General features: G+C 42.0%; 1 protein-coding gene and 1 long non-coding RNA gene across 4 annotated transcripts in view; one reads left to right on the top strand and one right to left on the bottom strand.

Annotated features, from left to right (window-relative positions):
• Nucleotides 1-5,885, bottom strand: part of LOC132592637 (uncharacterized) — an 85,533-nt gene extending 79,648 nt beyond the window's left edge. Inside the window, exon 1 of the long non-coding RNA XR_015947734.1 lies at nucleotides 5,729-5,885. This is a non-coding gene — a long non-coding RNA (uncharacterized LOC132592637). The remainder of the gene's footprint in view (nucleotides 1-5,728) is intronic.
• Nucleotides 92-26,233, top strand: USP38 (ubiquitin specific peptidase 38). Of its 3 annotated transcripts, XM_035112113.3 has the most exons (10): nucleotides 6,019-7,077; nucleotides 11,106-11,235; nucleotides 14,984-15,113; nucleotides 15,254-15,355; nucleotides 16,924-17,082; nucleotides 18,025-18,218; nucleotides 19,102-19,195; nucleotides 20,042-20,148; nucleotides 21,599-22,946; nucleotides 25,250-26,233. In XM_035112113.3, exons 1-10 carry the CDS (start codon nucleotides 6,345-6,347, stop codon nucleotides 25,409-25,411), a joined length of 3,159 nt encoding a protein of 1,052 aa, XP_034968004.1. In that variant the 5' UTR covers nucleotides 6,019-6,344; the 3' UTR covers nucleotides 25,412-26,233. The 3 variants fall into 3 exon arrangements, with proteins under 3 accessions (XP_034968006.2, XP_034968004.1, XP_088516417.1); XM_035112115.3 differs by lacking the exons at nucleotides 6,019-7,077; nucleotides 11,106-11,235 and adding an exon at nucleotides 92-112; XM_088660291.1 differs by lacking the exon at nucleotides 15,254-15,355 and having other exon boundaries at nucleotides 6,078-7,077.

Raw genomic sequence — 26,233 nt, 5'->3', positions numbered from 1 at the left:
GGATATACAAATGTCCAGCTCATAAACCCAAGGTTGCATGCTGATTATTTTGAGATCATCCAGACAAGAAAAGGGAAGATTGGGCCAAAATGGGAATAGGCATATTTTCACGGTAGGTTTAGATATCATTTCTGTATGGCATACATGTTTGTGACAGAGTATAAAGTACCCAAGAAGCTAGTTAGACCTGTTCAGAAAACCAGCAGATTAGATAATCTGGAGGCCCTACATAGCCTATGTTAAGTGGACCAAAGGTGAAATAGATGAAGCTTTGGGTGTAGCCTGGTTCACGGGAGTTGGTAATTGCAGCCTATGGATCCAATGTGTTATATTTAATGCTGTAAATATTACACAAGGGTAAATCTATGGAGAAATTAGTATTAAGACAAGCTTAGAAAAGACTTGACCTTGGTAAATAGCAACCTTACAAAGGATGAGAAATACTTCGGAAACCTTGTTATGATTCTTACACTACTTATAATTATGAAAACTGCCATTCAGAAGAGGTGATGAAAAATAAAGCAGTAAATTAAGATAAAGTGTACCAGCAGAGATTTCATTATCTAGCGATGATATATCCGTAGCATGAGCCCATGAGACTGACATGTTCATTTTTCATTAAATACTTTGATTTATTATATTTATATCCTACTTTTCTCCAAGGAGCTCAAGGTGGCATACATGGTTCTCCCTCTTTCCACTGTATCCTACCAAGCCCAGGTTAGGCTGAGAGACAGTGACTGGCCAAAGGCCTCCCAATGAGCTTCATGGCTGAGTGGGGATTTGGACCTGGTCTCCTGGTTGTGGAGAAGGCACAGTTTTCTTCTTGCTTTTCTTTCCCCAAATTTGAATCTGAACTTGCAAGGGTTATGGATTTAATCCATAACTTGCAAGTTATGGATTGATATGGGGAAACCTAGGTTCTACCTTCTGTGGGACAAGGAGAAGTATAATAAGAAATGCAAATAGAATTCTATGGGGGGTAAATGCCAATATCTGCATGTGCATGTTCACTCATCCCTTTAGCCACAGGGGCATCCATTTCACAGAAGTTAGAAACATCTCTCAGTCAGTATTGGTAGAATGGCAGAAATACAGATTGGAGTAAGGAAGACCAAGTAATGTTTCACTAGTGCAGAGAGCTATCTCATCCTTCAGTCCTAACAGCAAGTCTATAGTGGGTTCCTAATCCTATATCCTGTGGACAAGAGGAGAGTTAAATAAGATGTGCCTTGTGTTTGGAACTGCAATCCATATGCTTACAAAAAAACTGGAGGCTTTAATGTTCGCAACTGTACCATGATATTAAAAATAACAAAAAGAAGTCTCATGAAGCAAATAAGATTTATAAAAAAAACCACTAAACTGATACTACAGAAAGCAAGATTCCTCTATCCCAGAATTGATAAGTATTCATTAAGTTGTGATGAATATGAGACGCAAACACAATCTTATACAAGTCTACTCAGAAGCATGGCCCACTGAGTTCAAAGAGTCAAGTGTGTATAAATAGGCTTACAGCCAAGAGTTTTTTTTCTCTGAAGGGCAATCTGAATAATTTAATTTTAGAATAGTCTCCCTAGAACAGACCTAGGAGCACAGAATCTGGTTTGCACTAAAACCAAGGTGAAAGGATTCATTTAGAGGATGCTACTATGAGCTGTGGAACCTGAGCCTATATTCTACTACACAGATAGGATCTTGTGTCAAAACTGGCATAAAAGGATCTGTATTCTCAGGGACGTCCCTATCCTTAGCCAGAATGAGGCATCTGCTTCAGGTAGCAGATGCTGGGAAGCAGCAGTGATGTTAGAATAAAGAGCTCTGTGTGCAACAAAGTCTGTCCTTTAACCCCTAAGCTAGCTTCCTGCTCTCAGGTACAGCTGAAGATACTGTCTTGTTGTCTACAGTGTTTAAGTGATATTCAAGTGCCAGTCCTATCAGTTTCTGTATGTGGATGGAGGAGGCATCTTGTCCTTTGCCTCTCGCAGCAACATTTTCTGGAAGCCCTGTATACTCCTGCTCCAGCTCTGTGAAATAACCTCACAGCCTGAAATGAAGCAGCAGCTCTTAGACAGAGCAAGAGTGTTGCACGAGGGTGGAGTTGTACAAAGGATCTTATTGAATGTACAAAGGATCTTAATCTTATTGGATGACAAGCAGAATGCTGTAGTCTCTCTCCACCTCACATCTATGCAAAATCCAGAGGTTTCTACATGCATGTAAGATGCATTATCATTGTTCAGCAGCACGTTCCAGCCAGGCAAATGCACACAAGGAGAAAGTAGAGCAGAACAGCAAGAGATGTAGCAGGGGAAGGGGTGTGGCCTGAAGAGAGTTCAGAGGGGCATTTGGCTCCTGAACCTGAGTTTCCCCACCCCTGTTTTGGACTGTCAGTTTTTCTCTCTCGGGAGTTCTGAAATATTATCCCAACTCATAGGGAGGATACTTGTTTGTATTTATCTAAAATAGTTCTATCCTGCCTTCCAGCAGAAGCTTTCAAGGTGACTGTGAGGTTTTTTACATTTATGTTGCTGTTGCAATCTGGAAATCATTTTCACTAGCCTCAGTTATTAACATAATAAATTGGATGCATGTAACCTTTCTTCCCATGGCAGAGATGATATTATTATTATTATTATTATTATTATTATTATTATTATTATTATCCAAGCTGTACTGTTGCCAACATTGTGTAGTCTAGAAAGCCACATTCCTAGCTTGTGAAATGTACTGCCAGCTTGTGGAATGATAAGGAATTATATTATGGAGGAAGGTATAGCAGGTGCCCTCATTGAAGTTGGTTGATGGGCAACATAACCAATACTTGGGATGCATTCATAGATAAAACACTTTCTGTTATTATACAGTAGAGGTCTCTTATTAACTATTTGTGGTTGGATTTAAGATTAACAGCTGTAAGGTAATCAAAACTGAGTTACCCTGCCCCTGATTAATCCCACTCAGATATGGACTGACTGTGGGCAGACAAGCCACTGTGAAGTCAGTGTGGACTAAGGATGGGTAAATCTGCCAATTTCAGGTTCTGGATTCCCCTCCCCCCCAAAAAAAGTTCAGTTCTCCACATTTCCACATCATTTCAGAAAGTGCAAATTCAGTTTGCAAATTAAATGAAAACAGATTTCCCATCTCTAAAGTGGACAATACTGAAATAGATGAACCAGTGATATAATTATAACTTATGGTAGTTCAGGGGTTGGCAAAGTTTTTGTAGCGTGGGCCAATTCAAGGTCCTGCAGACGGCGCAGAGGTGTGTGCAGCTGCCCATTGGCTGCAGGAGCTTCCTGCAGCCAATGGGAAGCCAACCAGTGTTGTGGAAGGCGATCCCCGCTCTGCTCCGTACCGGCTTAGCATGGCGCACAGGAGACAACCGAGTGGGCGGCAAGGGTCCCCAAGTGGGAGGTACATGGGCCAGTTAAACGACCCCCATGGGCCGCTTGTGGCCCATGGGCCCTAGGTTGCCGACCCCTGACTTAGTATAAGGCAGCTTGCTATATGTCTATGGTTTAAATTACATACGATTATTTTGGGGGTCTGAAAGAGTGGGAAGAATGATGAAACCCTGCAGAAGGTGTGGTGAAGTTATTGTCACTTTCTTTCCATATGAAACCCTCTAAGGAGATTGAAAAACGAGGATCTTCTATACTACTTCTCTATCGTGAATGATAAGTGCTTTTATCCGATTTAAATACTGGTAGTTGTCCTCAAACACATGTTTGTGCACAGCAAATACAATGCTAATTCCATTATATTTCACAACTTTAGCAGAGAACAGATCCAAGTGAGCTCACTGCATAGGCAGAGACCACAAACAATTGATTTCCACAATTAGAGCTGTCAAGCCTTTGTTTTCAAGTGGCCATATATCAATTTTCATGGGAATCACGGGACTGAAGCCAGTGATTATCAGTGGTGAATAAGAATCATGCGTTTATGAAACCGAGCAAGCAAGTTTTACACAGTTTGGACAACTGCTAGCATTGTGCTTTGTGAATAAATGTGACACATTGAAGAGAATAAATTCACTTTGATGTGTGGGGTACATGACTGATTAAAAAAGTACAGTACTCCATATGTAACACTTAGAACTAAAATGCTACATGGACTGCCAGTATTTTTAATGACAAGCATAATCCAACACATTAAATGGGAGGGATTTATATGATGGTTGGAATTGAAGCCATGTGCAAATATTAGTCATGCTTTGTTGAGTTGTACTAGTAGTGATGAGCACTAGCCTTCAAAGTACTGTGTATATGATTAACCTCTAAATACCACCTACAAAGTAACTATTATCACATTGCATCCCTACACTAGTTGCACGAGAAAAACATATGATACAATTGCTTAAGGCAATGGTGCAACTCTCAATCATTTTTTTAAATGACTGAGCAACTGATTTTCTTTGTTGCTGTTCGGAAAACAAGTATTGTGTTGTTCTTTGTCCAGGTCCTGACATTCATTCTTAGCAGCTTATGCCACATTTATTCACATAATGAGCTGCTCACTACCTAGCGACCTACCTGAAAAATTCTTTCATTTTTCCCACCTCACAATTTTCACTTATGGTGTGAGAACTCTGGCTTACATCTAATATAGGGCCTACTGGATGAAAAGTGTGTTCTGTGTGATTTTGTTCCAAGCTGGTTCACATAGTTAAGACTTTGAAGTGAAATGTAAGGGAAAGTGTATCTGTTACCATTTTTCTGCCAAATGTACTAGATTTTAACCATATAGGCTAACATGGTACAAAATGCAGGGCAGAATCAATCTCTTACACACGTGAATCTTCTGCATCCAAATCAGACAGCATGGAGAACACGGTGCTTTAAGAATGCAGCTTAGCTACAGGGTGAAATTCACCCACATTCTAGCTCACATCTATAAAGGGAAGCTTTGGAAAAGAAGCTTCCTGCCCTAGAAACAAAGCAGGTCATGTAACAAAAATACTTGTTCTGCATTACTATAATAAAAGATACCCCTTGACTGCTCTTTTCAATATTTGAGGAATGGCAGTGGCTGCTATATGAAAAATTCCAAAACGAGAACAATATTGGGCCGGAGGGGGTCATAGTTCAGCGATAAGGGTATGGCCTTCGTACACAGAACAACCCAAGTTCAATCCCTGGCATCTCTAGCTAAATAAATATTTGTGGATCAAGGGAATGAAAGAGCCCAACCTAAGACCTTGAAGAGCTACTGCCAGTCAGAGCGAACAATACTGTGGTAATCATTAGTATTTCTAAGGGGTGTAAGAGGAATATGAATGCTTTAAATAAAATACCTTCTCCTCTCTGTATCGTCTCACACTGTTTCAAAGGGTCTCTCAACGCTTTGAAACAGATTATGGGCATGTATAAGGAAACTTCGGGGGGGGGGTTTAAAAAAAAACCCTTTCTCCTCATTCCACTAAGAAGCTCCAATGGAGGAAGAAGCCTTTGAGACAAGCTGCCCCTGAGGAACACGAAAGGGAGGGACTATTGCTATTTGTTTTGAGCTACCTAGAGGCATCTGCTGGGCCGCTGTGGAGAACAGAATGCTTGACTTGATGGGCCTTTGATCTGATCCAGGGCAGTTTTCATCTTCTTAAGGTAGAAATCCCCATATCCCCTAAGGTAGAAAACCCAATTCTCTCCCTGTTGTGCTCATTTTCCACTTGAAAAGAATGCTGCGCATAGGAGAGCGTTCAAAACAAAACAGACCAGACCTTTGCTGTCTGAAGTACCATACAGCCAGCCCACCAGAGAACTGTTTCTGAGTCCTCCTGAGCCCCTGCTTTAGTTCTCCACGATGAGCGGCTTTAGAGAAGAGGCGCGAGGGCGCTTGACAGACCACCAACCATTTCAAGTGACCAGCAGAGCCCCGCCCCTTCAACTCCTCCTCCTCAGGTTTCGCCCCTCCCTCTTTTATCGCGCGGCCCCGCCTCTCTACCTCCACGAGCTCTGTGATTGGGCTGCAGCGCAAGGGCCGCAGCACGCCCTCCGCGGCGGAATGGGCGCATGCGCGTTGCTAGGGCTTGTGGAGAAAAGATGAGCGCTGCGGGGGTTGTTTATGTGCGTTTCGAGTAATTCTACTTCCTGCCTGGCGTGACTCTGCGCCGCTCCGTCGCTTCCGGGTCAGATGCTTCCTGGCGTCCGGGGCCTCTGAGCTACCGGTGTTTAGAAACCTCCCGAGGACGGCGGGCGGGGGGACTGGGGCCGATGTTGAGGCGCCGCTGCCGGCCGGGGGGGTGACGAGGGCGGCGGCGACGGCGGGCGCGAGAGAAGCGGCGGAAGAGAAGGGCCGGCGGGGCCTGGTCGCCCGATGGTGGGCCGGCGCTCGCCATGGACAAGATCCTGGAGGGCCTGGTGAGCTCCTCGCACCCGCTGCCGCTGAAGCGCGTGATCGTGCGGCGCGTGGTGGAGTCGGCCGAGGCTCCTCAGAGCGCGCCCGAGTGCCGGGCCATGTTCTCGCTCAGCACGCGCCTCATCCTTCAGGGTCCCGACCAGTTCCAGCGCCAGGTGGGGCGGCAGGTGCTCGAGGCCTACGCCCGCCACCACCGCGACGACTTCGAGGCCTTCTTCACACGCGGACTGGTGCTGGCCTTGCTGCAGGGGGGAGACCCGGCGTCGCTGCCGCTGCTGCCTCCACCTCTTCCCGCTTTGGCTCATGGCCTCGGGCCTAGCCTGGACCCGGCCGTGCTGGACTACATCCAGGTGGGGCTGCGTCTGCTCATCAGCTGCCCGGCGGTGCTGGAGCTCTTCGCGCTGCTTCAAGGGGAAGCGCTGCGCTTGGTGAGCGAGAGGCCGCCGGCCCCTCTGTGCGCTCGCCTCTGCCAGCTCCTGAGCGACTTCCCGCAGTGCCTGCCCCGCGGCAGGAAGCCCGCGCTCGCCTTTTGCCAGCAGCTGGTGCGCAGCATCGCCCACTTCCAGACGCAGGGCACCCGCGAGGCCGAGCTGCGCCTCTACGTCTCCCAGGTCACCCAAGTCAGCGGCCTCCTGCGCAGCATCTGGAAGGCAGAGCCCGACACGCTGCTGCCCTCCTTGCAGGAGCTCTTCGCCATCATCTCGTCCACCGGTGAGTTGCTGTTTCGCTTTCTAAGGTGTTGGCTTCAGTGCCTCTCTGGGGTTTGCAGAGGTATCACCTTAGGAAGAGCAAGAAGTAGGCTTGTGCAGTCACCCATACAGGCATCACCAAATGTTCTCCTTGTACAACATAATAATTATTATTATTTATTGTTTATACCCCGCCTATCTGGCTGGGTTTCCCAGCCACTCTGGGTGGCTTCCAAAGGGAATATTAAAATACAATAGTCTATTAAACATTAAAAGCTTCCCTAAGCAGGGCTGCCTTCAGATGTCTTCTAAAAGACTGGTAGTTGTTGTTCTCTTTGACATCTGGTGGGTGGGCGTTCCACAAGGTGGGTGCCACTACCTAGAGTGCCCTCTACCTGGTTCCCTGTAACCTCACTGCTCACAGCAAGGGAACCGCCAGAAGGCCCTCGGCACTGGACCTCAGTGTCCAGGCAGAACGATGGGGGTGGAGATGCTCCTTCAGGTATACTTGACCGAGGGCATTTAGGGCTTTGTGCTCGGAAACATACTGGGAGCCAATGTACGTCTTTCAAGACTGGTGTTATATGGTCTCGGCAGCCAGTCCCCAGTCTAGCTGCTGCATTCTGGATGAATTTTAGTTAATCAGAGGTAGCCCCACGTAGAGCGCATTGCAGTAGTCCAAGCGAGAGATAACTAGAGCATGCACCACTCTGATGAGACAGTCTGCGGGCAGGTAGGGTCTCAGCCTGATAAACAGATGCCCTGGACACATAATTGACCTGCGCCTCCATGGACAGCTGTGAGTCCAAAATGACTCCCAGGCTGCGCACCTGGTTCTTCAGGGGCTCAGTTACCCCATTCAGGACCAGGGAGTCCTCCACACCTGCCCGCCTCCTGTCCCCCCAAAACAGTACTTCTGTCTTGTCAGGATTCAACCTCAATCTGTTAGCCGCCATCCATCCTCCAACCGCCTCCAGACACTCACACAGGACCTTCACTGCCTTCTCTGGTTCTGATTTGAAAGAGAGGTAGAGCTGGGTATCATCCGCACCCAGCCCAAACCCTCTGATGATCTCTCCCAGCAGCTGCATGTAGATGTTGAAAAGCATGGGGGAGAGGACAGAACCCTGAGGCACCCCACGTGAGAGCCCAGGGGTCTGAACACTCACTCCCCACCACCACTTTATGAACACGGCCCAGGAGGAAGGAGCGGAGCCACTGTATAAAAGTGCCCCCAGCTCCCCACACCTCTTGACGGTCCAGAAGGATGTTATGGTTGATGGTGTCAAAAGCCACTGAGAGATCCAGCAGAACTAGGAGACAGCTCTCACCTTTGTCCCTAGCCCACCAGAGATCATTGACCAGTGTGACCAAGGCAGTTTAAGTCCCATGATGAGGCCTGAATCCCGACTGGAAGGGATCCAACATGAGCAGCATTCTCTCTCCCTAATGTCATCCTAGGCAGCTCTGGCAACATGTGTAAACAAGAACCAAGCTCTGTGGTTGCATTAGTTAAAGGAGTGGTGATGCAAGAGAGTCATGGCTTTATCTTCAGTTCTCGTGTGGTTCTTGTTTACACATTTTTCTGGAGAAGGTCATTGCTTCTGGGTTGCAAAGGTAACATTTGAATTGGAACAAAGTGTAAGGCAACAAGAAGTGTGGATAAAGTACTAATTAAAGCACTTAAAATTTATGTAACCTTTTTCAAAGTAGGTGAGTTTTAAAAAGCAAGGGGTCCATGACATACTAGATTATTAGATCTGGGAGCCACATCTTCCTTGTAGTCCTTCCCTCTTGGGCCAAAAATCATTATGGCATTTGGTGCTTGATATTTAGCTAAGTTTGGACAGAACTCGGAGAGCAGCTTGAGTCTCTTGACAATTCTTGCGTGGTTAGCTGTTTGGTTACTTTTAGATAACTTTGAAATTCAGCTGAAGTCATAGAGTGGCTTGTGCTAACCTTACAGCATGCTGAAGTATAAAAAAGTTATAACTGTAACTGAAACAGATATTGGGGATAACACTGTTAACTTATTACATTTCAGTATTAGTTTAATCTGTCTAGTGATGTGAATTTCCTGGAAATTTCCATAGAGAAACTAGAGTAATTTGCATCATAAATATTTCAGTTTGTATTGGAAAAAAATTCTGATGCCCTGGAGAGTGAACTAATTTACCATCTTTCTTCTTACATTCTTATAAAGCACTAGTGGAATTCAGCCCGTTAAAATAAACGGGCGCTAGAACAGATTTTATTGTTTTTTAGTGTGCAAAGCAAAGAGGAACGGGTGTGCAGCCCCGCCGAAGCGGCGGCTGTGGGAGGGGCTAGCCGCCGCCCCCCCACGTGCCGCCGCCACAGAAAGAGGCCGAATTGTGGCCTTCTTCTGGGCGCCTGCTGCCCAGCTGGGCTCAGCGGAGCGCCCCAACGAAGCGGCGGCTGTGGGAGGGGCTAGCCGCCCCCCCCCACGTGCCGCCGCCGCCACAAAAAGAGGCCGAATTGCGGCCTTCTTCTGGGCGCCCGCTGCCCAGCTGGGCTCAGCGGAGCGCTCCAACGAAGCGGCGGCTGTGGGAGGGGCTAGCCGCCCCCCCATGCGCCGCCGCCGCCACAGAAAGAGGCCGAATCACGGCCTTTTCTTGGGCGCCCGCTGCCCAGCTGGGCTCAGCGGAGCACCCAGACTAAGCGGATTAAACGGTAGGCGGGGGGGGAGAGCGAGCGCGTGTGCGCGTTCTGTCTCTCCGTCCAATCCCTGTGTCTCTGGGGTACATGCGCAGTACCCCAGGGACACACGGGACACAGGGACTGGACGCAGGGACACTTGCATATTATTATATAGGATTACTTCATACAGTGCATAGTTAAACTATGAAGTGTTGCTCCCACAAGTAGTGGTGACCTCCAACTTTGAGAGCTTTCAAAGAGGTTTAAACAGATTCAGAGTGGATACGGATATTCTTCTTTGGCGATCACTCATGGCCAAGTAAGATTGTCTTCTGTAAACACTGTTTTAACAATGAGTCCATAGGTGACTGTGGAGGCCAATTCTGGACCCACACATCCTTCCACAGTGGGGACATTGGTTTCCGGGTAAGAGTTGATCACAGTGTGGATTTGCCAAGCGTGCCTTCCTCTTAGCACGTTTCTCCCTTGCGTCCTGAGTTTGAGTGTCTTCAAAGCCCATGACACCTTTGGTAAAGGCTGTTCTCCAACTGGAGCGCTCACAGGCCAGTGTTTCCCAGTTGTCAGTGTTTATACTACATTTTTAAAGATTTGCCTTGAGACAGTCTTTAAACCTCTTTTGTTGACCACACCAGCATTACGCTTTCCATTTTTAAGTTCGGAATAGAGTAGTTGCTTTGGAAGACGATCATCAAGCATCCGCACAACATGACCAGTCCAACGAAGTTGATGTTGAAGAATCATTGCTTTTATTATTAATGGCTGCTAGCCACAATGGTTTATGTTCTACCTCCCTTGTTGGAGGTGATATGCCCCTGAATGCCACTTCCTGGGAATCTCAAACAGGGGGAGCGCTGTTGTGCTCAGGTCCTGCTTTCATGCTTCCTGTAGGCATCTGGTTGGCTATTGTGAGAGCAGAATACTGGACTAGATGGACCACTGGCCTAATCCAGCAGAGGCTTTTCATATGTTTCCTCAGCTCCATAATATTAACTATTTGACTATTAGCTTTCCCATACATGTTTGTGTTCTGTTCATGAGCAACACATTTCTGGAATTCAAAAAGTTGCTAGATATGTGGTACATACAGATAGACTACTCCCAAAGAGATGAAAGTGGGGGAATACCCAAATTTCCTTCTTGTTTGATCACATAACATCCCAAAAAATACTAAGACAGGCCAAAGGAAGAAATTCTTCTGCTGGACTTAATTTACAAAAACATATCTGAATGGATTAAGATGTTGCTTAGAACTTTGAATAATATGTTGTAATAGAACTTTAATATATACTTGAAATGTGTTTCAAAATTCAGTAGGAAAAAGAGTACAAGCAAAGCATAAATACTTCTTTCTTGTGTATTTGTCTGTTATAGATTTTGAACCCTCAGTTGCCTTGGCAAGTCTTGTGCAGCATATCCCATTACAGATGATTACAGTGCTCATCGGAAGCCTTACCACAGATCCAAATGTAAAAGATGCAAGTATGACTCAAGCTTTGTGCAGGTATAGTCTTTGTGTTAGAAAAGGGCATGACAGCATTACCCAAATTGAAAACCTCATAGCTGTTTGATCATATGAGTTTCAATGGATAGACTCAATCTGCATAAATTGGTAAATGGACAATACACTATTCTGAAGAGGAGGAAAAACATTTTGTTTTTAGACTATGTTTTAGACACTGTTGTGGCAAGCACAGTCTTAGAAGAGGCATTCCTTTTGTGAGAGAAGAGGAAAAATGTCTCTACTAAGTTCTGGCATGCCATCTTATGTTTTTTGTAAATATTTGTACTAAAAATAAACATGCATTTGTGTTGTGTTTTTATTGTCTGGTTCATCAGGGATGCAAACCCAATTGCCAGATATTGCAGCCATAAAAATAGTAATGCCATTAACACATTTTGCAACCGAATGAAATCTTTAAAAATTGGAAAATGTGACTCAGGAAAATCTGTAGTGGTACAGTATAATCATTGACAAAGAAGGTATTATGGTATTCTAATACAACAATCTGTCTTTTATCAAATCAATCAACTTGTGATAAGCATATTTATTGGGACTGATCTTGTCTACTGGCCTGTTATATTTCTATTTTGGGCAGTCTCAGTGTGGTGACACCGTCTTATACTGTATTTCTTTTTCCTCAAAAAAACCCCCACTATGGCTTATTTTCAGGGGATGTCTTATTTTTTTCCTCCTCCGGCTGCGGCCAGCATTGCTGCTGCACCTATCACTATGGCTTATTTTCGGGGTATGGCTTTTATTCCTTGAATGCTTAAAAATCCTGCTACGGCTTATTTTATGGCTACGGCTTATTTTCGGAGAAACAGGGTAGTAGTACACAACTTTAAAAGGGCATCAGGGTTTTTAAAAAAGTAAAAACAGTTTCTGCCAAAGAACCTGACCTGTGAAGTTACCTTCTCATAATAAGTTAGATATTGTTTCTTTTCAGCAGCATTATCTTGTTTGTCTTGGTTAGTAAGTATTTAGTAAGCTTTTGTGAAGCAAGTAGTAATTATTGGCCGTTGGATAAAAGTTTATGGGTAAAATTTGCTGCTTTTTAAAAATAGGTGATTTTGAACATGGGGTATACTCGAGCAACATGAAAGCTGCAATCTATGTGCATTTATTTGGGAGCAAGTCCCATTGACTTCAATGGTATTTACTTCAAGTTAAGCATGCATATGATCATGTACATTCATTGAGATAAAACAATTCTATACATTTTTGTACAACCTAGGTGGACAGTTAGAGGACAAAAGTAGCACTATGTGAATCTATCTTGAGTTGCAAAATGCATTGTTTGGGGCTTGTGATGCTGAGTATAATCTCAGTCTCTTTTATACAAAGGTGCTTTCATTCAGGCTTTTCTGGCTTTTCTACCCTTTCTGCTTCAGTCCCCTGCACTGCATTCAGTCCCATTTTGGAGAGTTCCCTAATCTTTAGGAGTCACTTTTCAGGGGACTCCAATATATAATAGGCAGGAAAGTCTTATTGTTTGAGGAGGTTTATCTCTGGATCCAAGTCATTCTTCTTAGAAAGAAGAGCTAACTGCTACTGAAATCTTAAACATCAGATTATCTGTTTTTTCCAAATATTAACAATGGTCATAACATCCAGCATTTAGAAATCTGCAAATGTAATAAATCAAATTCTAGATACCAGTCTAGGATATGAAGTGCTGAGAAAGGGCAATAAATAGAAATGAAGGTGGTGCTTAATCACATTGCTAAGAACAAGCAAATAGGTGATTTCATTAAGCCTATTAGTAGCCGTTCTGGGGCCTGTGGAGATTATGGTGCTGGCTTCAACTTTTTGCTACATGCATATGGTTAATAACAACAGTTTCTGACAAACAAATATCTCTTCAATCAATACATATATGGTAGGCTGCTAAGTAAACCTAGGGATCTAACTGGTTCTTTTTTTCTGAAAATGATTTATTTGGTATTGATTGTTTAAATTCCTGTGCCTTTGTAGGCCATAGATTTTAAAACTTACATAGCCTTGCAAATAAGTGCTCAACATTTTCTAGCTAACACACAGTATTTTACTAGCACACACACAAATCTTATTTGCCTATCATGTTAAATTTTAGTGCTGACAACGCTTATAGACCATAAGAGACAAGTCCCACAGCTACAGGATAAATACATCATCAGTTAGTGAAATCTTCCTGAGGAAGCCAGCTTCACCTGCCTTTTCTTTCTAGCTGAGCAACTGCAGTCATTTATATTGGTCAGCTAGATGAAGAGGAGTATCTTCAACTAATATGAGGATAGGTATAGTGTAAGGTCAATGATCACAAAAGACTGCATGTAGGTGAGCTGGAAGAAACGTTAATTGCTTGGCAGAGCCTGTCATCCTTTATGCATTCACAGTCTCTTACAGGGTTTTCAGCTAAACATGGGTGAGCTCTCTCTGGCTTGATAGAATAGAATAATTTATTGGCCAAGTATCAACCATACTTGGAATTTTGCTTTGACTACATTGCAATGTAAAGAAAAGGAAAGAAAGTACCTCATACAACCACTATTCCCCTCACAATACAACAGCACAGCGAAAAGACCCCATACCACCAACAGACCCCCCTTCCACCCACAACTACAAATTCAACAATTGGATGGTCCAAGGAAAAAAAGCTATGTTGTGCTTTGTGATTTGGTTGGGAGCAGCAGTTATGAGCAAAGGTGCAAGATGCTTGGAAAAGTTGTTTTCCCCATCCCTCCCCAAGAAAACTGTTCCCATCTCTGGCTCCTGCTATGGTGGTAGGAGAAATATTTCTCCTTCCTTGTCTTCCTCCACCTTGGCAGTAGAGAAAGAAATTGGGGTGTCTATTTCTCCCTTCTTCCAGGCACCTGGAATTCTGAGAAATGTCATTTTTGCAAAAACAGAGACATAAGTTGGAAAGAAGAAGCTTAATTCTGTGTTGGGGGTTGTATACTCAATTTGTCTTTAAATTGAGTACCATGAGTCACTAAGGTTCATATTTTGAGCCAAGTCATTGGTTACTAAGCACAGCAACATCTCTGCTTTGTATTGCTAAATGCAGGCATCACAAACACAAAGGAATGCTGGGTCACCTTGTTTGTTGGCTGTTGGGTGTACTAGTGAGGGATATGCACTTGCCATTTCTCCACAGATGTTTTCTTCCTTTCTGAAAAAAAGTAAATGTTACATTAAATGTTGGAAACCTAGTAAATGTTTTGGTTTCCTAGCATATCTTAGCATTGTGCAAGGACCAGTCGGAAAAGAGAAACCATTACATCAAGATCTTGCTTCCTTTAATTCAGATCTCTGCCATAAATGTTTTATTTGAAAACTTTGGACATGAGGATATTGTTTAATAAGGACCACTGGTTGGCTTTGACATTTATTGGTAAATGTTTACAGAATGGCAGAAAATGGGGAGGGAATAAAAGCATTGATCTGCATTCATGGCACTTGTTCGACAGTATTCCACACAGCACTCCAAACGAAAAAGCTCCCGTTAGCTTGATAAAATAAATTCTTATTTTCTAAGTGGTGTAGTACTGCAGTTTGAGTACTGCAACTAATGAACTTCCCCCTGCCACAAAACCTTGGAGAAAGTTGTTTGCAAAGGCCAGAGAATTATGCACTGCCATGACTCTCAGTGTGACTTAATGTGATGGTCATAATATGAAAACCAACACAAACTGTGGGGTAATTAAATAATTAGAACTTCTTCCTTTTTTCCCTCTGAAATACTAACAAGCACCCCATCTTTTTTCAGAATGATTGAATGGCTGTCCTGGCCATTGGCTCAGCATGTGGAGACCTGGGTGATAGCACTCTTGAAAGGGCTGGCTGCGGTCCAGAAGTTTACTATCCTTATTGATGTTACTTTGCTTAAGATTGAAATGGTAGGTATGGTCGCTTTTGCAGAACAGCTTTTCTGCTTATTCCAGACTGGTGTAAATATTGTGTAATACAGAATGAAAATTGCTGTATAACAGAAAACTGAAGAATATCTCAATTCTGATGTGTTTGGTTTTTTTTAAAGGTTTTTAATCGACTTTGGTTTCCTCTTGTGAGACCTGGTGCTTTGGCTGTCCTTTCTCACATGTTGCTTAGTTTTCAGCATTCTCCAGAGGCTTTTCACTTGGTAAGTTTTCATTTGTCTGAGCTTTAAACCTACTGCTTACAAACAACTTCCATAGCTTTCTTTGTAAAATCTAGACTGCAGTCTTATGTTCATACTGGAGGGTGAACGTCTTGTGACTAGTTGTAAACCAGCTATAATAACCAACTTCACATCTGTACAGTGGTACCTCTAGTTATGAACTTAATTCGTTCTGGAAGTCCATTCTTAACCTGAAACTGTTCTTAACTAGAGGCCTCTCTAATGGGGTCTCTTGCTGCCGCTGCATCGCCAGCACACAATTTCCGTTCTCATCCTGGGGCAAAGTTATCAACTCAAGGTAACTCTTCCAGGTTAGTGGACTTTGTAACCTGAGGCGTTTGTAACTCAGGGTACCACTGTACTGCAGATAATAAGGTCTATCCTTCTGGTTATATCATGTATTGCAACTTCAGTTTTATCCTGCTGTTTACTGAAGATGTATTGTACAAAACGAGTTTTAAAACAAATAGAACTAGATATTAAGAATTGTGAGAACTCCTTGCACGCTTACCTGCCACAAGTACTTGGCAAGGGGAGTTAGATAGAGCCACTACCACAAAAGATGTCTCAATGTTCCTGCCAGTTCATGATGTTCAGTTATGTTTTAAACACCTCCTACAGTCTGTTTTGAGGGCCAAATTCACAGTTGCCTCTGAGCTCTTCATGCCAGCGGCTACTCCACAGTCTTGAATGTGCAGGCTACACACAGGCACACAACCATCTCAGCTAATTTTTCTTCTACATCATCTGAGAGAGGTAGATTGTGCACCCATCAGATTACAGGTAGGGGGCCTCAGAGTGCTCAACTCCACCCACCCTAGCATTGTGTCTACGTCATCTTTTCTCCTGCTGCCACCAACAAAATCTGTGGGGTCTCAAGAGGGGCCAGAATTGCTGGGGGGGGGGCAGATCAGGCCTCCAAACTGGAGGATTAAACACCTCTCACTTAAAATGTAGTAATATGAAGGCACATAATTCAGTAAAGATGTTTCTAAAATTCTGTTGGGAGTCAAAGATGTCAGTAGCCTGCTTAAAAAGTTGTTGAATACAGGCTTTTCTAGAATGTTCTAATTCATACTGTTTTGATTGTGAATTCCTTTTAAGATTTTGAATTTATGGGCAAGGTGGAGGTGAGCCACCCTCGATGGAGCTGCAAACTAATACCAAGATAAAGTCATAGAATACGGAACAGGTTGTACATTATCAGGGTGACAGTAAACAATACAGGCCATTAAATGGTTCAATAATAATATTTAGAACAGCCTTCCCCAAAATTGTTGTCCTTCAGCTGTTTGGGGTTTTGCTATCCAAAATTGTTGAAAGGCAGCAGGTTGGGGCAGGCTGATTTAGAAGAACAATGCAATACTAATGCAATGTTGCTGTCTATCGTGATTTAAATATCTTAATGGAATTGAGGGTTTTCTGTTACAACTTTTGCTCCTTACCATTAAAATGGTTATCAGTTATTAATTGCATTCAAGTAGATATGAATAGCATAGTTTTTCAGATGAACTGGGGCAAATGCTTTGGTCTTTTTCTCTTAACATTAGATTGTTCCTCATGTGGACAAGCTGGTAAAATCTTTCAGAATCAATGGCCTTGCCTCCAGTGCAACATTCTTGGGACAGCTGAGTGAGCTAATACACTGTATGATGTATCATTACTCTGGATTCCCAGAACTCTATGAGCCTATTTTAGAAGCTATCAAGGTAATGCAAATAAATTAAATGCTACAGGTTGAAGATGCGGGTTGGTCTTGATGCTCTGCAGTGAATCTGGATTAAGGGAGGAATCTGGATTGAGGGAGGGATTGAGAATTTGGATTGAGGGAGAAAATTGGATTATATTGTAGAACTAGAAAAATCACTGGCTAGGAAGATGTGGAAAAAAATTATATCAGTATTGATCTTTAAAAATAAGATCTCTGGTTGCTTAATCCAGAAAAGCACTAAAAAGCAGAGAATGCACCCTTACCTTATTGGAGCATTTTCATAGAGTTACTGAAGATTATTGGTGATTATCGAAGGAAAAAGTCACTATGTATTAACTCATTGATGGTGGAAATGGTTTGAAATGACCAAGATATTTCCAGATCAGAAATGTTGTTTGTATTGAGGAAGAATATATACATTGATTTTTATTTGATTTATTGTATTTCTATGCCATTTTTCATTCAGATCAAATCAATATATACAGTGACACCATTGTCATAAGATGTAGAACAAGTCCTTCCATAAAGGCAGAAAACACACACAGCAGTATATTTGGCTTTGACTGTTGTCTCTTTTGGTTGGTGTATCATTAAAAAAATGCATCTTATGGTGAACAGAGGCTGTCGAGTGTTTTTGCTACACTTTACAGCTTGAGAGGCACTCTTTGTGGCAAAGAAATAGTGGGGACACAGATCAAAGATTTAGAGTTGAAAAGACACAGCCTCTTGTAATTTTTCTTGGCTGTGCATTCACAGTGAATCTTTGATGGCTGGCCAAACAACTGTGATACTTTTTCAGCATTACCATGAGTAAAGAGCCTGAGTTGTGAGGACAATGTGGGGTGACTATTAAATTATTGCTTTGTAGATAGTGTTGTGAAAACAAGTGCTTAAAGTTGTTGCTGCTCACTGCTCAGTGTTGAATTTTCCCTTCTTGTAGGACCTTCCCAAACCCAGTGAAGAGAAAATTAAAATGATACTAAATCAGAGTGCCTGGACATCTCAATCCAGTTCCTTGCAATCTTGTCTGTCTAGATTTTCTGGAAAATCTGAAACGGGAAAGACTGGTCTGATTAACTTAGGAAATACATGTTATATGAACAGTGTGATTCAGGCATTATTCATGGCTACAGAGTAAGTTTAAACTTCCTCTTGTGAGGAATCCCAAGCATTCTTTGTACTAACGTATATTTTTCTTTAAAAAAAAATCATGGATCACATCATTATGGTTTTGATATTGCCAGTGAAGAACTAGGTAACATGGCAAAATTGGTCCACTGGCCTAAATTCAGTTTTCCTTAACCAAACATTGGGCTCAGATATATTGGAGTTCACATTATATCCTGCATGTCATCATGTATTCATGTTAATATAGGTAAAAATTATACCATTTACATAAGTCATCGTGGCAATAAAATATAGTTTACTTTGCTCCCTGATAGATGTTTATGCACTCAAGAAAATCACCAATTGGGAGTTGTTGGGGGTTTTTGTTTTGTTTTTTTTGAAAAATGCCCACTTTCCTTTAGACCAGGCATCCCCAAACTGCAGCCCTCCAGATGTTTCTGCCTACAACTCCCATGATCCCTAGCTAACAGGACCAGTGGTTGGGGAGGATGGGAATTGTAGTCCAAAACATCTGGAGGGCTGAAGTTTGGGGGTGCCTGCTTTAGACTATCATCTTCTATAATTTTTTTTATAAAAAAATCCACTTTGAATTGAAACAAGGTGTGTGTTGTATGAATAATGGTTGATATCTGACTAAGTCATACTTGGAGTTGACCACTTGAAATCAGTGGAATAAAAAGATAGTCATGATTTCAGTGTAACAACTCTAGTAGGACTAGTGTTGGATATTGCCCATAGTGTGCTGGGTCATTCAGACCATTCTGCATTACAAAAGCAAACACTGACCAAAGCTAATGTCAGATAAATTTGTTCTGTGCCATCAGAACATTGTTCATATGACGATACAGTACATGAAACCATTGTCATCTCATCTCTTTCCCTTTTGCAGTTTCAGGAGGCACGTATTATCTTTAAATCTAAATGGGTGCAATTCACTAATGAGAAAGTTGCAACATCTATTTGCATTTTTGGCTCATACTCAGGTGTGTGTAACTCTTTTTTAATTTTCTGAATATTGTAGCCATAATATCCAAAACTTGCATCTGTCTAAATGTTCTACCAGAATGTACCTAGACAAAAACACGTTCATATTTCATATAGATTATTTTAATATTCTCAGCTTTTCTAAGCCAAGAAAAAAGAATAGCCTTGTTTTCCATGAGTGAAATTTTATAAGTTGCAAAAACATGTGCAGAATAGTTAAAACAGGCATCCCCAAACTGCGGCCCTCCAGATGTTTTGGCCTACATCTCCCATGATCCCTAGCTAACAGGACCAGTGGTCGGAGAAGATGGGAATTGTAGTCCAAAACATCTGGAGGGCCGAAGTTTGGGGATGCCTGAGTTAAAATGTAGCCAACATAGTTGAGATTTTCACAGTAGTAATTTTGGATTGTCGCCAGTTTCAGACATTTGTTCCCAGCTGCCCAGACCTTGCTTTGTGAAGTCAAAAATGAGCATCCAAGTATGGCTGCTGTGTACAACTAAAAAAATGCTGTACGTAAGGCACTGAAAAGATTAGGGAAAAGGGATGAAATAGTTCATATTCTTGCTACACCCGTATAACTTTTTTTAGCTTTAAGCCATTTGTCTACTTGCATATTTTGTAGAAACAAATCTACAGTTTAGATTATTGTTATGTAAGAGATAGATTTGAAGGTAAAACTATTAGTGCACTGTTTGTTTTTTATACATGAGATTTAATCTGTCATACTTGCATGCACTTGCAATCTAATCATTTGAGCATCCCAATTCAGAAATTAAGGAATGCTTCATAGAGCGGTGTCTTTACTTTGCATTTCACTTGATTTTACTTGCTTCCTGATACAGAGAGAAGCCTATGCTCCTCGGATTTTCTTTGAGGCTTCCAGGCCACCCTGGTTCACCCCCAGGTCCCAGCAGGACTGCTCTGAGTATCTCAGGTTCCTGCTAGATAGGTATGGTGCTCTGAAATCTGCATTGGTGTTTTTTACATTGTTGACCAAAGAAAAATAACCAGAGATACCATCACAGATTTCTAAGTTCTTTTGTGCTAGAGTTCTAGAATTGCAAGTTATAACTGTATTCGGAATCTTCAAGGATTCGGAACTGAGGGAGGAATTCAGTGTCACAGTATTATGATCATTCCTTCAGTGCCACAGTATTATGATCATTCCTTCAGTGCAAGCATCTCTGCTTGCCAAATGAAATGCTCTCCTGTCCAGTGTTAGAAACACAGATATATAAGCTAGGCGCCAAATGGCTCCTTAAACCCAGGGTTACAGTCGCTAAAATGGAATACCTAGTCATCTGGGGGCCAAACAACTCAAACATATTTTTCAAATGACATTTTCATTCTTGAAATTTGTTCTGATTGTGCAGATAAAATATAACAGATAACATTATACATGATGTGTTGCTAGTGTGGGAAAACAATCAAGATCCAAGGATCCCCAGGCATGCACCTCCAGATGGTGGAGACGACAGGCACCATCCTGGCACCTTGGTAGCAAGTGGTCAATAGCCAGATGCAAAATGCTCCTGGAGAATTTCAAACACTGCTCCTGTCTCCCTCTCCCCACATGGATCTGGAGGGTCTCCTGATTAGGAGGAGGGGCAACCCTGTTGCACAAGGGTGACTTGCTTAGTTTAATTGAATGTGGCCCTGAATATCTGTGGTAGAGAAATGCTGCTTGGGGGGGGATCTAGGTTCTGTTTAGTCTCTTTAATTAGCATGCATTTGCAAAGCCAAAATGGCTGACTACCCTTCTTAACTCCAACATGCATGCATGCCATTGGTGTTTACATCTGTAGTCTAACCTTTTTTTTCAGTAAGACATTCAACTTGGCTTACAATCAGCAGCTATGTCTGTTCTAGAGAACTCTTGAATCCCTGCAAGCAATTTTTTTAAAAAAAATATATGCAGGAAACTTTTTTTGTGTAATATACTAAATAACACTCCAGTTTCCTGGAGGTTCCCTCGTTGCGAGAACCCAAGTTGCAGGGAACTAGGCAGAGGGCCTTCTTGGTAGTGGCGCCCGCTCTGTGGAACACCCTCCCATCTGATGTCAAAGAGAACAACTACCAGACTTTTAGAAGACATCTGAAGGCAGCCCTATTTAGGGAGGCTTTTAATGTTTAATAGATTACTGTATTTTATTTTTCTGTTGGAAGCCGCCCAGAGTGGCTGGGGAAACCCAGCCAGATAGGCGGGGTATAAATATATTATTATTATTATTATTATTATTATTATTATTATTATTATTATTTATTTTATTATACCAACAGTTATTTGTGTGAGAGAGACACTTATACATACAAGCAAATAAACTAAAACAGTGATGCTTTAATCAGTGAAGAGAAATTGGTAGGGAAATAAATCATCTCATTTGATTTCTCCTCCTTAGGCTGCATGAGGAAGAGAGGACCCTGAAAATCCTTTCTTTGTCAAAGCTTTCAGAAGATATGAATGAAGAGTCTGTAGTCCAGGAGGTGTCCAGCAAAACGCAGCTGATTACCAAACAACCTTGCAGAGAGGAAAGAACATTAATAGAGAAAATGTTTCGGGGGAAACTGCAAACAAGCATATGTTGTTTGAACTGCAAAAGTACTTCTTACAAAGAAGAAGCCTTCACAGATCTTTCACTTGCTTTCTGTCCTCCTGTATTCTTAGAAAACGTTGACCCACCAAGTACAGAAAATTCACCTGAAGGAAAAGATGACTGCATGGAACAAGTCAGTACTGGGGCATTCAGTCCTGTGGCAGAAACAGCAGCGGATGGTTTAGCAATTGGTGATTGCTGTGAAATGGTCACAAATGATGGGACCTCAAAAGACCCTCCCATTGACTCAAACTGTGAAAACACTCAAGATCCTTTTCCATGCAAGTCTGAGAACAGGGATAGTTTGCGGAAACATGTCACTGAAGCTACTCCCTCAGTTACTGACTTGCTGAATTATTTTCTGGCACCCGAGGTTCTTAAAGGGGATAACCAATATTATTGTGAAAAATGTGCCTCTCTACAGAATGCGGAAAAAACTATGCAAATTGTAGAGGAGCCAGAATACCTCATTCTTACTCTCCTAAGGTTTTCATATGACCCCAAATGTCACATTAGGCGCAAAATCTTAGACAATGTGTCTTTGCCACTTGTTCTGGAGTTACCTGTCAAAAGAACTGCGTCACCCTTAAGTCCAGTGCCAGGCGTATGGTCTATGGGTGTTGAATTTTCTGACACTGGTGAGAATCTAGCTAAAAAACTCAAGCCTTCTGGTGCTGAAGAAGTGTGTTGCCCTCAACTAGTCCCTTATGTTTTAAGTTCTGTAGTTGTGCATTCTGGCATATCATCTGAAAGTGGGCATTATTATTCTTATGCCCGAAATGTTGCCAGTTCAGGGCCTTCATTAGGATCTTGTGATCAAACCCAAAGTCTGGCTTTAGCTTATCCACAAAGCAACTTGATGGCTGGAGAAGCTCCCGTTGCAGCTTCTGAAAAGGAACTGGATGAAAATGAGGTGTCAAAGGAATGGTTTTTATTTAATGATAGCCGAGTGACATTTACCTCATTTCAGTCAGTCCAGAAAATTACGAGCAGATTCCCCAAGGACACTGCTTATGTGCTGGTTTACAAAAAACAGAACAGTACAAGTACACTCAGCGCTAAATCAACCAATGGGCTCTGGGTCAATGGAGATCCCCCTCTGCAGAAAGATCTTATGGATGCCATTACAAAAGACAATAAGCTATATTTGCAGGTAAGGTGCAGACATTGCTAATGTGATTAGATGGCTTAAGACTGCAATCCTATACCCACTTAACATTGTAGTAAGCGCCATTGAACTCAATGGGACGTACTGCTTCTTAGTAGACATGTATTTGATTGCACTGTAAAAGCTTAATGCAGGCATCTAGCTATAGTTGTAAGTCCCAAGGCTGTAGCTTGCAGACAAATACAAGAGACTTTGCATGGTTTTGAGCTGCTGGATCACTTCCATCTCAATGGGGCAGTACTTCTGGAGGTAAGAGCCTAGTGCAGGCATCTCTGTACACAATGGTTTGGCAACGCCAGATTGTTTTTTGGCTTGTCAAGTTTGTAAGCTGGCTTGTCTCTAGTTCAGACATCTCGCCCAACAACATTATTATGGTTCCTTAGCCATGCTTGAGTGTGATGTCTGAACTGAGCCTTTACCTAGTAGATCTTTCAGTTGTGTAGGCTGTTGTTATACTTTCCACAAGAATGCTATGTGACATTCAGTGTGAATATTTTGCAGATATGTAGCTCTGATGATATGTTGTACAGAACAACGTAGTTGCATTACCAGGTGTTTTCCGTGAAGAATTGGGGGGGGAGTGGGTTTCACTGAAATTCATGAATGAATATTCATTCATTAAGTAATGAGGTGTTTAAAAACTTCCAAACATTTTTGTAGAATGCAACTTGAATTTTATTTAGTTTAGAAAAGCTGGAATATCTGGCAGTTCAATTTGCTGTATGACTATCTTAACAATACAAAGTAACCTCAAAGTTGTGATACAAAAATGAATGTGGTTTAATGTTTTCTAAACAAGCACAAAGGAAAGGAACAAACACAAATGTGTTTCGTTGAAAGATTCTGCAGCACTTCATCCTTTACAAGTTACAGCCATAATTTTTGTTGAAACTTTCTGAAGTCTGTATCGCAGGGATGGGGAATCTGTGGCCTTAGGTGCTGACTATTGGCTATGGTGGCTGGGGTGGATAGGAGTTAAGAGTCCAGCAACATCTGAAGAGCCACATATTCCCCACCATTGATGTATCAGCGTTAAATAGTTTCTGTTCTGTAGATGCCGCTTAGTTAATTCATTTCGTTTCATAACTGTAGAATTACTCAGTTGATTTGCATAATCATGTCGTTCAAAAACCCATTTTGCACAGGTAACATTTTATAGTGGAGCTTAATAGGGAGATTTTTGAACTGAGGGTATTTGAGAGGAATTTATTCATTTTTAAAATGTATTCCTTAAACGATTGGCTATTTTGTGACACACACCACAACCTTCTAAAACCTTTTGGGATAAATGCTAGGTCTATATTAGCATGCCTTCAACTTTTTATTGGCTAAACATAGTTACAAGAGCAAGTTTTCAATGATAAGGAGTTGGCTTCAACCTTATCAGATTTTATGATGAAACCTATAGTGTACATGGATATTTGGATTCAGCTGCTCGCTTTTCCCTCAAGCAACATCAAAACTCAACATTGCTCAAGTACGATTACTAAAGAACTAGGCAGAATTCCTGCAACATTTGTACTTGATGCACTTATTAACCCCTAGTAGCTTAATGAACAGCATTGATGTACACCGTGAAACAGTCATTGCAGTATCATAGCCTGGGAATTGTATTGAGGCTTTAATCACCAGGCCAGTATATGCAAGAGAACTGAAATTATACAACCTGTATCTTTTGAAGTCATTCTATAGCCTTCATGATCTTGCTAGCATTGTAAGAATTTTAGCTTTGGGTTCATTTTAAAAGTTTGTAGTGCTTACATTTGTGGGGCAGTGTTTGAGTATGTGATTGAAATAGCTTTGGGTGTCCTCAGGCTGCTTCACAAGAAGCAGCCTTTGTATATACCGAGTAGCAGCCCCCCCCAGTGTGTGTCTGTCTGTCTGTCTGTCTGTCTGTCTGTTCCCAGATCTGCTATGTGCATCCCCCTGGTTGATGCCAGAGATTGAATCTGGGACCTCTAGCATGCAAGGCCCCAGTTAAACTGCGGCCCCAGTTAAACGTCTCTTCTGTTTTTCAAAGCACACAACTGCATACCACATGATATTTGGATGAAGGGCAGTATATAAATATAATTAATTAATGATGGTGATTATAATAATAATTTCTGCTGTATAGTGTTAACAGGTGCTTCTGTTACGTGCTTCTGCTTTTGAGTTTCTGCTTGAGCATTCTGCAGCTCACTGCTGAACAAAACTGGTGTAGCTGTGCCAAATGTAAATTGCCGCCCCTCCCCCTTACTCTGAAACGAGCTTAAATGTTCATAACTAGGTTTACTTGTCTATTTCAGGAGCAAGAGCTTAGTGCTCGAACACAGGCCCTTCAAGCAGCTGCAGCTTCGTGCTCCTTTCGGCCAAATGGATTTGATGACAATGACCCCCCAGGAAGCTGTGGGCCAACTGGCGGAGGTGGTGGAGGCGGATTTAGCACTCTTGGCAGACTAGTGTTCTAGGAAGAGAGCATCAAACGCATTGGTTTCCAAACAGCTCCTGATACTGCTTAGGACTGTTCTTACTGAACTGTATTAAATAATGTACTAAGCTTTTTTTTCAAGATGTGATCTTTGTTCTAAAGAAAACTCTCTTTTTTATTTGAAATAAATAAGTGCATCATGGAGAAATCTACCTCTTAAATTCACTTGTTTTTATGGAAAGATATTCTTCCAAAAGAGGAGTTAGAAGATTTTTATGACACTAGATGAACTACTAAAAAGCACTTGCAACATGTAATCCCAAATCCCTTGATGAAAGAATACTTATTCTTTGAAAAAGAGAAGGTTACTCAACGCCAGCAGTGTTTGCAGTGTGGTTAATTTGTCCATAAATCTATAAATCCTCAAAGGCTCTGGAGTTGGTAACCTGAAAATAAATAAAAATCCAATGTGCTAACAATGTAATCCAGGATAAGAAATACTCAAACTCAATATATTTGCATTACAGGTACATATATTAAAAAGTCACTTTAATGTGCTTGTTAAATCATTTTTCCAAATGTGCATGGTCTTGTAGGGGGTGGGAATTAAGTAAAAAAAATGCAAAGTTTGTAGTATTTTTAATTGCTTTGAGGATTTTAAAATTATTTCAGGGAGTACATCTGCTTTGTTTTGAAGGAAAAGACTTTGTACGTGCCTTGTACTTTAACAAAGTACAAAACCTTTTGAGGCTGCAGAAGAGTGTAGAACATGAGGTGTTAATTTCTTGTTTAATATGAACTTAATACGTTTTTGGAAAGTGTTAGCTTCGCCAGAAGTAAAGTCTGATGGTTCTAAAAAATA

The sequence above is a fragment of the Zootoca vivipara genome, chromosome Z1 (assembly GCF_965207765.1).
Source record: "Zootoca vivipara chromosome Z1, rZooViv2.hap1.1, whole genome shotgun sequence".
NCBI lineage: Eukaryota > Metazoa > Chordata > Lepidosauria > Squamata > Lacertidae > Zootoca > Zootoca vivipara.
This window is presented reverse-complemented; position numbering and strand designations above follow the sequence as displayed.